Consider the following 12,827-nt stretch of genomic DNA (forward strand, 5'->3'; position numbering starts at 1 on the left):
TTTTGATCTGCTATTAGACTCCATCAGTTCTTTTTCTGGATGTGAACAGCATTTACACCATGAGCCTTTTGAATTGTCTTGCATCACTGTGTTGATAAGAAGAGCTAAAGTGAACATAAAGCACAGTTGAATATCGCACAATACTGCTGTTAACAGCATATAATATTCTGGTTCTGCTTGTTTCACTTTGTATCATGTAAAAGTTTCCAGGTTTTTCTGAAATCTGCCTGTTCATTATTTCTTACAGAACAATAATATTTCATTATATTCATATCATACAACTTGTTCAGCCATTCCTCAACTGATGGATATCCCTTCATTTTCCAAGTTTTTGCCAACACAAAAAGAGCTGCTACAAATATTTTTGTATGTGTAGGTCCTTTTTTCTTTCTTTCTTTTTTTTTTTAATGACCTTTTTGGGAAGAAAACTTATTTGGAGTATTATTAGACCAAAAGATATAGAGTTTTATGTCCTTTTAGCATAGTTTCAAATTGCCTTCCAGAATAGTTAGATTGGTTCACAACTACACCAATAGTTCATGAATGATTGACCATCTCACTCTACTCATAGAAGCATTTTTAAATGGAATCCCCTCCCTTCTCCAAAGTAAGATTTCCCTCTTTTACCACCTTGCAATTTTTTTCCTTCTTTTCATTCAGTTCTTTGTAAGCTTTTTCCCCTCCCTGAAAACAAAGAGTTCCCTTTTTCCTTACTGCTATCCCCTAAATTGGTCCTGGCACATCATTCACTTCTCTTATTCCCTGGTCTGCTCTTCCCTTATGATGAAATATAGTTCTATAAAAATAAAAGATTTCCCCTGTATGTAGGATGTCAATAGGTTCTGTCCATAATAAACCCTGTCCACATCTTCACTGCTATTTCTACCAGATTTCTACCTTTAATCTTGTCTCCTTGTGTACATTTACGAAGAAATCTTATCAATCTTTTTGCTGTCATCCTGTTGCTGTACTTGTTTGTTTCATTTTTTCACTCCTCCTTAATTTATATGATTTGAGGTAGTTGAGAAACAACTTTTTCTAAAAATTTTTCCAACTCTTCTTTATTATTGAACAATCTTTCTTTGTCCTGTATGGCTAAATTCATATTTGTAAGATAGGTCACTCATGGCTGCATCATGGGCTCCTTTCTATTCAGAACACACATCATTTCATTCCCTCATTTTTCTAATGAGTATGTAATAATCTTGCATTATTTGAATATTCTTTCTTTTATATTTGAAGGTCTTTTTCCTGATGACTTGTTTCTGAACTACTAAATTTAACCTCTGTGAATTTTGACATCTGTCAAAGCCTAGGGTTCGTTTCTGGAGACAATATGTGATGTCTTTCAAATGGAATTCTATTTTCTATGTTCAGAAGTTCTGAGCAATTCCCTTCTATTATTTTCTTCATCATTGTTAGGATTCTTGCAGATGTTATGGGCCAGAACTTGAGACAAGGTAATGTGCTTAGTTCACACCTTTAAAGGAGTTTATGTTAAGATTTTCCCCCCAATCCTATTCTCTGGAAGACCTACAATCAGTCTATTTGGCTTGCAGAATGAACCTATTTTCTTGTAATGTTCTTATTTTCTGCTTCTCTTCCTATAGATTCTCCTTTATTTTTGTGTATTTGAATTCACAATCTAGTGCTTTCTCTTTTATTTCTTTGGTGAGGTTTGCCACTACAGATGCAGTTTTTCTACTACGCTCATTTTTTGGAAGGGGTGGGTGGTAAACTTCTGTCTTCAAAATTCTCATTTTTCTTTTAAACAGTCAGAGACAGTATCTTGTTGCTTCATGCTCTCCTCAATTCTGTAAGGTTCCCTGTCTCATCAAGTATTGAATTATTTTCCATTATTTTTGCAGTCTTCATTCATAGATGTCTGAACTTGTTTACTAGATCTGAAGGCCCTATTTCTTGTTGACTTATCTCTGTTCAAAGTCTAAGTTTTTTCCTCCTGAAATCTCTGGTACTTCTGAGTTTCCTCAGTCACTTCCTCCTTATGTTTCTAATCATTCACTTCCTGGTTCCCTCCCCCAAATGTGGTTTCCTTGGGGGGCTAGATCTCAAACAGTCTCATCTCCTTCTACACTAGGTAATTTACAGTTCCCACTAACTAAAGTCTTTGCCCCCAAGTGCCTTTTGGGTGGTCAGAACTGGCTCACTTTGATGTAAGCTTTCCTTACACCTGACAGAGTGTGGTATTGTATCCCTTCCTCCCTCTCCGGTGTCCTATCCTGGTGACCTGTCCCCACTCCCTCTATTCTGGACTTTCTAGTCCTAGGGCTTTCAGGTTGTTCCCCTGCCTCCGCAGGCTTTTGCTCATAAAATGCTGTAGCCACACTGGCTGTAGAGGCCTGGGTAAATGCTTAAAACCTGGAGCTAGGGATTCTACAACAAGAGAAACATAGGGAAGGAGGGAGAGTGCCCTGCCCTGTGCTGGCAAGAGTGGGTTTTCATCTAAATCTCTGTTATGTCCTTGGTTTTGTTAGTACAGCTTTGAGCTGGTAGCCTGAGAGATAGGGAAAGAATAGTAATCTCAGGGAAAGTAAGCATCAGTTGCTAGGTTTTAAGATTGCTGGTTTTTTTTTTTTTTTTTTTTTTTAATCTTCTTTTGCATTCTGAGTGTCCTAGATCATGGGGAACACAAAGTTATTTTACCTTTGGTGGATAAGTTTCTTCTAGAAAAGTCTGAGATGACTTGGGAATTGAAGAAAATGTCTAGTTCATCATCTTGTTGCTCATACAGATTTTTTAGCTGATATTTTTTGAGTCTAAGTGGCATGGTAGATTAAGTATTAGATATGCAGTGAGGAAGAACTGAACTCAAATCTAGCATCAGATACTAGTTGAGTAATTCTGGGAAAGTCACACAACTATTTGGTTCAGTTTTTTCATGAGTAAAACAATGATAGCACTTTCCTCCAGGGTTGTTGTGAAGATAAAATTAAATAATGTTTACAAAGGGCTTTGCAAACCTATAACTGCTACCTATTATTATTTCAGCTATTAGTGGTATGATAGTAGCCACTAGGGAAGCATAATATAGTACAATCCTAGTTATCAGGGCCCTTGGACTTTGGTGGGAAATACTCATAGCCACATCAATTTAGGAAGCATTAGAGAAAGGAAACTCACTGGCATAAATATTACATGTGTAAAATAGTCTTCCAAATGCTAAATTACAGTGTTCAGGGGATCACAAACTTTTAAGAAGTACCTTTTTGGATAGGTTATGTATGGTTTCACTGGTAGAGGAACTTTTGATGAGCAAATTTCCTCCAAGAATGGAGTTGTCAGTGCAGACTGGTGATATGGCTGCAATTTATAACCCTATAGCTATCTCAAACACACAAGAAGTCAAGTGATTTGACCATGATCAGCACCTGCCTACAGCGAAATCTTTAGTTGAACAGTCCTTATCCATCATGCAATACTACCTCTCTCTTATCAGAAATGTGCATGACAGAGTCCAGAAAACCTGGGTTCAACTCCTCCCTTTGACACATACTAGTTTTGAGAACCTGGGCTTAGTTAAATATTTAACCTTCATATACTTTTAGTAAGTTTCCTGACTTATCTAGTAAGTCATAGATGGGTTGTAGGCTATGAAAAATAATCAAGTCAATTTAAATGCATAAAACTGTCAAGTCTTGCAGAACTAATAATGTTATTTTACTAGCATTGCTAAAAAGTGTTCTTAATTCTCCTGAGACCCAAAATAAAAATAAAATCCAAACTTAATTCTAACTTACCTTTTCTAAACTTGGGTTTTACTTTAGAGGGTTCCTCATGAGGTTTTCCTCCATCTTGGATAGGAAGTACCATGTAGCACATAAGATCCAGAATTTTTTCACATGTCAACTAAATAAAAAAAAACAAAATGTAAAAAGTACATATGTGTATATTTACATGTCATGTTCACATGTAAGCAGATGCATATATGGATTAATCTGAAGCTGTCTTTAAAAAAAATTGTTCAAATTGAATGCCAACAGTGTACAAATCAAAAGAAACACAGGCCAAAAAAATCTTTATCTGAAGGGTTTGACATCATCTCAGGATAGTGTATTCTCTTTCTGGGATTCTCACATTGTTTGTGAGGAAACTAAAATTAAAAATTAAATCAGTTTAATTTTTCTCTTTAAAGAAATAAGCTCTACTCTTTGGAGTCATAATGCTAAAATATCAAAATATATAAACCAAGAGACCAAGAAATATTTACTGATTGCTTGCTATATAGGTAAGATCATGTTATCCAAAGATATGTGAATCAAAAAGCTCCACTCACATTTCTATAGCAATTAAATAAGATTTTAAAACTATTTTCTCACAATGACTTAATGAGGTGGTCATTTATTTATAAAAGATATATAAAATATAAGCTAAAGTGTGCAGCAGAAATCACAAGTGCTCTAGTTCAGCAAAATTGAAGAGCAAAACTCCATGGAGGGATGAGATGTGAAATAGCCTTTTGAAGGGAGGATAGAATTTAGATACAAAAAGTATCTGGTTACTCTCCTTGGCTCATCTCTCCTCACTCCAGTCTACCTCTCACTTACATATCAAATTAATCTTTTTAAAGTGCAGATTTGACTATGTCAGCTCTCCTAATTTAAGTGTAGCAGTCCCCTACCACTAGAAAGATCAAATAAAAAACCTCCTGTTTGTCATTCAAAGTCCTTTATATCTGGCCCTGTCCTGCCTTTCCAGTCTTCTTACAGCTTACCTGCACTAACCCATCCACACATGTACTCAATGATCCAGTAACACTGGCCTCTTCCTTCCTATTAAGTGGCAAAGGTAGGACTCAACCTAGACCTCATGAAACAAAATCTGATTCTATTTTCACTACACATTAATCCCTCCCCAATAATTCAATTCAACTTCAAGTTTTAGTTGAGTTGAATTACATCACTGTTGTTTTTATTAACTTAACAATATCTAATTTATATAGCACTTACTTTGGGCCAGGTACCAAGCTAATCATATGCTTTAAAATGATTATCCCATTTGATTTTCACAATAATTTTGCATGGTAGGTCCCCATTTTACAGATGAGGAAATTAAGGCAAACACAGGTTAAGTGACTTATCTAGGGTCAATAGCCAAAGATGATTCCAATGTTTTGGGTCTAAAGGCCTAGAACTTTGTAAAGATACAGTGAACTAAACAAGAAAAGTAACATTATCTAACAACATAAAAATGCCTGAAATGGCTAAATGCATTTGTGGGTATGTTCACAAAACACATGGTACTTACTCTGTATTCCCCAAGAGCAAAGTGACAGGTTGCTAACTGGATGAGAGCCCTTTGATGTTCCAGTGTTCCTTGTCCAGTAATCTGTTGTTGAGGATGTGATCCCTGAAGAGCGGCTAAGTGATGTAAGCTAGCTATTGCCTTTTTATACTGCCCCTTCAAAGCCATAAAAAGTGGAAATACCATTTAGAGAAGGTGGCAAAAACTTTATTTTGTAAAAAGTTTATATCATCAATCAGATAAAAATAGTCTAGTAATTGTAAAGAACTGGCAATGCTTTGACCTTCCAGTAAATAGCAAGGCAATTCTGCAACAGAGTAAAACTGTATTATTTAAAGCTATACAGAATTTCTAGAATTTTACCTAAAAGTGTAGAGATTTTCTCTTCAGGACTCTATGAATCTTACAGTTTAATATAACTACAAAACCTCTAGGAAACTGTAATTACCACCTCTAGCCTTTAAGAGGTATAACTCCTCAAAGAATCACTGATCGGAAATCAAACACAAATCTCCAAATCAAGTTTGTGCTAAAAAATACAAATGTAAAAGTTGGAGCAAGTACAACTACTATTCCCATCTTCTTTATAGCTGATTAATATAGAGAAAGAGAAAAATCATAAGATTATTAAAAGAATTTCTTCCATTAAGTTATTCCCTTACTATTCACCTTTGCATTTCTGATGTTTCTCATCATTTTATTTATCATTTATTTTTTCTTACTTTTCTGCAAGCAATATAACCTTTGTAATTAATTAGCTAAAATGACCCAAGTGCAAGTGAACCTCAATACTCCAAATTATTTAATTAACAAATGTAATAAGCCTACTTATCCCTCCTCCCTCAAATCACTTCTGTAAATTACATTTTCATCTTATTCTTTGATCATTTATTTTCTTTACTTTAAGGTTAGATGATTCAAATCTAAGGCCACAAAGACTGTATCGCAACACAAAAAAGTCCAGAAAGTTTCTCTTTTTTACTTCAAAAAAACCATTCAAGGATTTTTGTGACAGGTTTAGGACACTTTGTTCTTTATATTTATATATAACAAAATATATTTATATATTACTGTGAATATGAATTGAGAGTTCTGAATCAATGGACCAGATTACAAATGAGCAAAGTTTAAAAGTACATGTAGACCATTTAATAGAATAAAAGCAAAATCCTAAATACTATTAAAATAAAATGGAAGCAAGATCTTTTCTAAATGGAATTTAGTATGTTTCATTTTACCTGATAGATAATCATGTCAGTGAGAAAGATTCGTAGCCAAAGCCAGGTGTCTGTTTTCCATGCTAAACATATTCTTGTAAATTCTGTATGAAACAAAAAAGGCAAATTTACTGAAAAGATTTATTGTATAGGAAGGTTACATATAGGCAAGTTTTTTGTAAAGCAAGAGCTCACAATCAATAAGGTAAAATTACGGTTGACACCTTACAAAAGCCTAATTCTTCTATATTGTACCAATAACACTATGCAAAAAAACACCATATGCAACAGTATAAGATATATACTTGTATATGCAAATACACAATAAATGAATAACTTCAAGAAAGATAAAATATATATTCATCCTGATAGGATAATCTGCCATTCTGTGTGCCTTTGGAGTTGTCCTTTGAAGTTGCTTTCATGGAGTCTATAAAAGATGAGTTTACATTCTTGCTACATTCTGAATGTTATATTTGTAGCTATTCAGCTACCAAAAAGCAACCTTTTTAGTCACTTTTGCAACATTTCACCAAGATTAAAAATTAAAAAATAGTAGCAGGAGTGAACTGTTCCTGGATCATTTACATCAATCCCATCAATCAAGATGATGACAATAATAACAAATATTAATGATAGTTGGCATTTACACAGCACTTGAAAATTTGGAAAATATCTACATTATCTCAGTTGATCCTTACAATAACCTTTAAAGGTGAAGAAGCTGAAGCTCAGAGTGATTAGAAGCCTTGCTCATGATCACACACTGATAAAAGTAACAGAAGCATGATCCTAAACCAGATTTCAGAGCTCCACATCCAACACTTTATTCATTACATCATACTTATTGAAACATGTCCCACAGTTCTAATATTCCAAGATTTCATCTCTCTTTCCCCTATCAATGGGGATGGTGATAAAAAATATGGAAAACAACCGAGGTGAGTTAGAGATTCTAACCCAATGAAGTAAATTTCACTTCACAAGTGCCAACTGATACTTGGTAGAATAAAATTCAAAACTCAAATATGGCTCTAGAATATACCATATTGGAAAGAAGCTAGATTTAATCTTAAAGGAAGAAGTAAATGATCAAAGAATAACATGGAAAAAGAATTTTCTACTTTTAGTAGTGAGGTCAGAGAGGAAGAACAATTAGACTTATTTTGTTTAGTAATTAAATAATCTAAAGAGCTCAGGTTCACATAGACTTGGATCTTTTTAACTAATTAATTACAAAGGTTCTCTTGCAGAAAAATAAGGAAAGTAAATGAATTAGCATTTCATATTAATAAGACATATTTTTGTGAGGAAATTCAGGAAAATGATGGGGATGATACTGGTTGGAAGAGTGGGCATGACAATTTCATTATTCAAAAGTGGCAGATGAAACAACAAGCAGATATACTCCTTGGTACTCAGTTTTCACCACCAAAATAAAATTGGTTGGTGAAGTAATAATGATTGGACCTTTAGAGGAAGTGGTAAAAGCATCCAAAGAAAGGATCTATGAATAAAAGTTTTACAGGTGAAGTGAATTCAGGGCTTATGAGAAGTTCTCAAGCATGAAATTCTTAAGACAAATAGAGAATCAATTCTGATGAGGAAGAAAAAGGCAAGCTATCTAAAATTACTAACAGTATACTAGAAACTCCTCAATCTGTTTGGATAAAAAACCAAAAAAAGAAACTGCAAAGAGCAGTTAATGGAGGATGAATACAAAGATGATACTATAGAGAATATTCTATAGTGGAGCATGCTGTAAAAGTAACATAACGAGTGATAAAGGGTTGAGTCTAGCAAGGAACACAAAAAAACAAGAAAAAACCCCCTAAATTTTAAGGGAAAAAAATGATTGGAGAGAGATGGCAGAGGGAAGAAGACAATAAGCAACAACTTTTATTTTATACTTATCTAATCTTTGCCAAGGATCTTTGGAATAGAATAGTCAGAACAAATATGGATAATAATGATAAGAAACCTAAGAGAAGTGATAAGAGCACCTAACAGTCCTCAGAGAGAGCAAGTGACCAAGCCCAAGATATAGAAAGAATTTGAGGACATGCTTGCTGAGATACTATTAGCAGTACCTGAAATGGGAAAGACACCATAGGCCTGAAATAGATAAAATGTCCTAATTTTCAGAAATATGGAAGAAGGCAAAGTCTTGAAATTCTAAACTTGTGACCATGACTTTGATTCCTGGCAAAATTCTAGAACGTTAATAAATTAATAAAGAGTAAATATCTACAAAAGAAAGCAGAGATTATTAAGAAACAACAAAGCAAATCATGCCAGATTAACTTCCATTTCCCTTTGAAAAATGTCAGGGGATTTTTATCAGGAAAATTCTGTAATATGGGAATCTAATTTACCTAGATTTCAGTAAAGCATTGAACAAAAAGTTTCTTATACTATTCTTGTGGACAAGATGGAAAGATGTAGGCTAGAACATGGGAAAGTACGTGGGAATCTATAATTGCTAAAATACCTATACCACAGAATAAATCTAGATATAAAAGTATCAGTGATCCTATAATAGTTAACATTTTTAATAGTTTGAATTAGGGCAAATCAAATTTACAAGAGCTAAATATTGGAAAGGAAAACAAAAGTCTTTGATGATGAGTTCCATAAAAATGTCAATAAACTAGAATTCTGGGCTAAATATAATAAGATGAAATTTAAGAGGGATAAATGTTACAGTCCTACACTTTGGTTCCAAAAATTAGCTTCTTAAAGTCTAACATGGGGGAAACATGGCTAGATAACATTTGATCTGAAAAAGATATAGAGATTTTGGTGAACTTCAAATTCCATTAAGATCCATTAAGAGTCAAACATGATAGAGCAAAACAAACACACAAACAAATCAGTGAAGTTCTGGGCTGAATTGAGAAAAGAATGGAATACCAAAGGAAAAAAAAAAAAAGTGATAATCCCACATTCCCTGGTCAGGCTAAACCTGCAGTATCATGTCGATTCTAGGCACAATATTTTAAGAAATTCATTGATAAACTGGTAACAATTAGAGCAGCATGGCCAGGACAATGGGGAATGCTGGCTGGAGTCTTAGAATATTCCACTCAGAATTAGTAAGGATTCCACGTAAGAGTTGTGTGAGGGTGGCCAGTAAGTGAATTGGTTATACTGTGATGTAAAAGAATAAACTATTCTCCTTCTAAAAAAGTTTAGTAAAAATGATCATGGTCAGGAAATCCATGGTAAAGGAATTTATAAATGTTTAGCTATTCTTCTTTTCACCACAGTATAAGCCCTTTTCCCTCTGTTGTATTTTCATAAGCTGTACTGCCCCTTCCCCCGCAACCTCTGCCCCAAATGTTAAGTTATAGTTTCAGATATGCTTATTTTTAGGAAAAAGTGTGGGCAAAGGGGAATGAAGCTAAATGCTTATTCTATCGTATATTCATCCACATGTCTTGGAAAAGGCATCAGAGAATAAGAAAGAACAAAAGACCATAGCAAAGAGGGAAAAGAATTGGAGGAGAAAGGCCAAAAATATGAAGTGTTTATAAAACATTCTTGAAAATCATCAGGTGCAGCCAAGAATTAGCATTTTAAAACCATAAAGCAACATTAGCAATGGATGATTTCTGTTCAAAAATTTAAAAAGGCTTAAAATGGTGTACTGCTTCCAATCATTTGTACAATCCAACTAAATACTGTTGAAATAACACAAACAAGTCAGTTTGATGTGAGAACATTCCTTACCCTTGTCAAGGAAATCTAAAGAATAGAGCAGTTCCCAGCTATCACGTGCTAATTTGAAGCTTTCTAGGACTTCAACTGAATTGACAAGTTCTGCTTTATTAACAACAATGTGTCGACTTCTTCCTTTTCCTGAACATTCTTCATCATCAGAACTCTGCTTTAAAAAAAAAAAAAGAGAGAGAGAGAGAGAGAGAGAGAGAGAGAGAGAGAGAGAGAGAGAGAGAGAGAGAACAATGTGTTTAATTCAACTTTTTTATAACTAACTTATCTATTCCACATCACACTTTAAATAAAATGTATTTGGCCCATCTCAGGAGATTGCAAAGGTAGCATATTATAGATTAGAAGCAGAAAAAGTGATATAATATAATAAGTTACCTTCAGTTCAACAAAGATTTAATAAGTTTCTCTTATATGGTTTTATACTGTTTAACTCTGTCTCAATAATAAAAAACATATTGGGGGAAGAGTGGATGGGGTAGAGATTGAGAGCTGTGTCCAAGTTCTTAAACAGTTATCATATGGAAAAAAATATTTGAACTTGCTCTGCCTTGCCCCACAGGGCAAAATAAGAGAGGATCAATGTAAGGAAAAATTTCCCAACAGAGAACTATTCATAAGTTAAACAGATTGCCTTAGAAGTAGTAAGGTTCTCTCAGTAAAGATGCTCAAGTAGAGGCCTTGTACAGAGTAGACTGATTTGAGGCTGACTTTTGGGAATAGTGTCCTAGTGATTATTTAGATGTGAAAAAAACCAGAATTTTTTACATCCATATGACTCAAATGCAATATACTACAGTAAACAAAAAAAATTATAAAAATAAAATAAAATAAAAAAGTGTAGGGAGTTCTCTACTTCCTGTAAATTAAGTTTTGAAAATTAAGCTTTTATAAGTGAAAGAGTTCAATATACATCTTTCAGATCAAATTTAATTCTTAAGATAAAAAAGAGATAAGTTAAGGAACTGAACAGAAATCTAGAAAAATTAGATATGCTAGATATCTGACAATTACTGAATGGGATAGATAGAAAGGAACATAGTCATACATGGCATTAAAAAAATTGACTATGTGTTAGTGCACAAAGATCTTTGCAAAGATAAAGTAAAGCAGAAATATTAAATACATCATGTATTGATTCCAATACAATTTAAAAAAAAATTCAATAAAGGGACCTTAAAGAAAGGTTTAAAGAAGTGATTGGAGACTAAAGAATTTAAACAACTGGTGAGTCAAAAAATAAATTACAGAAATCAACAAAATTTCATGGAAGAAAAATGACAACAAAGAATATAGCAATACTTAAGGAATGCATCTAAAGTAATTTTTAGGGGAAAATGTTCAATTCTAAATAGTTTTTATTAACAAATGGCTAATGGGATTTTTACCAAAAGCAGGAAAATGAAATTGTGTATATCAAAATGAAAAAGAACTCACAACAACTGAAGAGGAAATAAAAGAAATTATCACAAAGTATTTTGCTGAGTTACATGTGTTGATAACTTAGAGGAAATGGATGAGTATTTACAAAAATATAAAATATTTAGTTAACAAAAGAAACAGATTATTTAACTAATTCAGCACTTATAAATAAATGAATAAATAAAATTGAACGAACCATAAATGAACTTCCCAAGAAGAAAAAAAATTCCATCAAATAGATTTATAAGTAAATTTAACCAAATATTAGAAAATTGATTCTATTGATATATAAAATTGATAATACTCCAAAAAGCCAAAACCCTTCCATTTCTTACTATGATATGATCCTAATACCTTAACCAGGGAGAGAAAAAGCAGAGAAAGAAAATTAAAGATCAATATTCCCTTTTTTTCTTTTTTTGGACAGGGTCAAACTGTTTAATCAGACCAATACAAGCTTGGAAGGCTCTAACACAGGTCAGCACAAATAATTCATATGAACATTTAAAATGGAAATGTCTTTAAATCTCCCACATCTCACATTTATTTTTAGCTACTAAATTCTGCTTTGCTCATAGAGCAGAGTGACTTCTTTTATTTTTTTTCTTTCTTTTTTTAAAAGTTTTTTATTTACAAAATATATGGGTAATTTTTCAACATTGACCCTTGCAAAGTCTTATCCCTTCCTTCCTCCTATCCCCTCCCCTAGATGACAGGTATTCTAATACATGTTAAGTATGTTAAAATATATGTTAAATCCAATATATGTATACATATTTATACAGTTAAAAGATCAATATTCCTAAAGAATATTGATAAAAACATTTTAAATAAAATGTAGCCTATCACAATGTATTAGGAAGATTATACACTATGAAGGTTGGGTTTATACCAAGAATGCAGGATTGGTTCAGCATAAGGCAGATTATAAATACAATAAACTATGTTAATAACATAAATAATAAAAATTTAAAAAAACACAATATCAATAGATGCAGAAAAGATTTTTTGACAAAATTCAGTATTTATTTCTATTAAAAACTCTGGAAAGCATAGAAATAAATGAAATTTTCTTTTAACACAGTAAATAATATATACACAAATTCGAGATCTTGTAAGACAACAAGCAACCAATGAATAAATTTAGGTTTCTTGTGAGCTCCTCCAGAACAGGGGCTATCTTTTACCTTCCTT

The 12,827-nt window shown here is 33.0% G+C and overlaps 1 protein-coding gene across 12 annotated transcripts in view; it reads right to left on the minus strand.

Annotated features, from left to right (window-relative positions):
• INTS10 (integrator complex subunit 10) overlaps positions 1-12,827 on the minus strand; it is a 67,592-nt gene that overhangs the window by 36,136 nt on the left and 18,629 nt on the right. For 7 of the 12 annotated variants that reach the window (XM_074287420.1, XM_074287416.1, XM_074287417.1 and 4 more), the window contains 4 exons: positions 10,212-10,368; positions 6,501-6,583; positions 5,266-5,418; positions 3,759-3,867 (listed from right to left, as the gene is read on the minus strand). In XM_074287420.1, the coding sequence (XP_074143521.1) occupies positions 3,759-3,867; positions 5,266-5,418; positions 6,501-6,583; positions 10,212-10,368 (502 nt within the window). The remainder of the gene's footprint in view (positions 1-3,758; positions 3,868-5,265; positions 5,419-6,500; positions 6,584-10,211; positions 10,369-12,827) is intronic. The other 5 variants (XM_074287418.1, XM_074287413.1, XM_074287415.1 and 2 more) reach the window with 1 other exon arrangement.

Source organism: Sminthopsis crassicaudata, chromosome 2 (assembly GCF_048593235.1).
Source record: "Sminthopsis crassicaudata isolate SCR6 chromosome 2, ASM4859323v1, whole genome shotgun sequence".
In the NCBI taxonomy this organism is placed as follows: domain Eukaryota; kingdom Metazoa; phylum Chordata; class Mammalia; order Dasyuromorphia; family Dasyuridae; genus Sminthopsis; species Sminthopsis crassicaudata.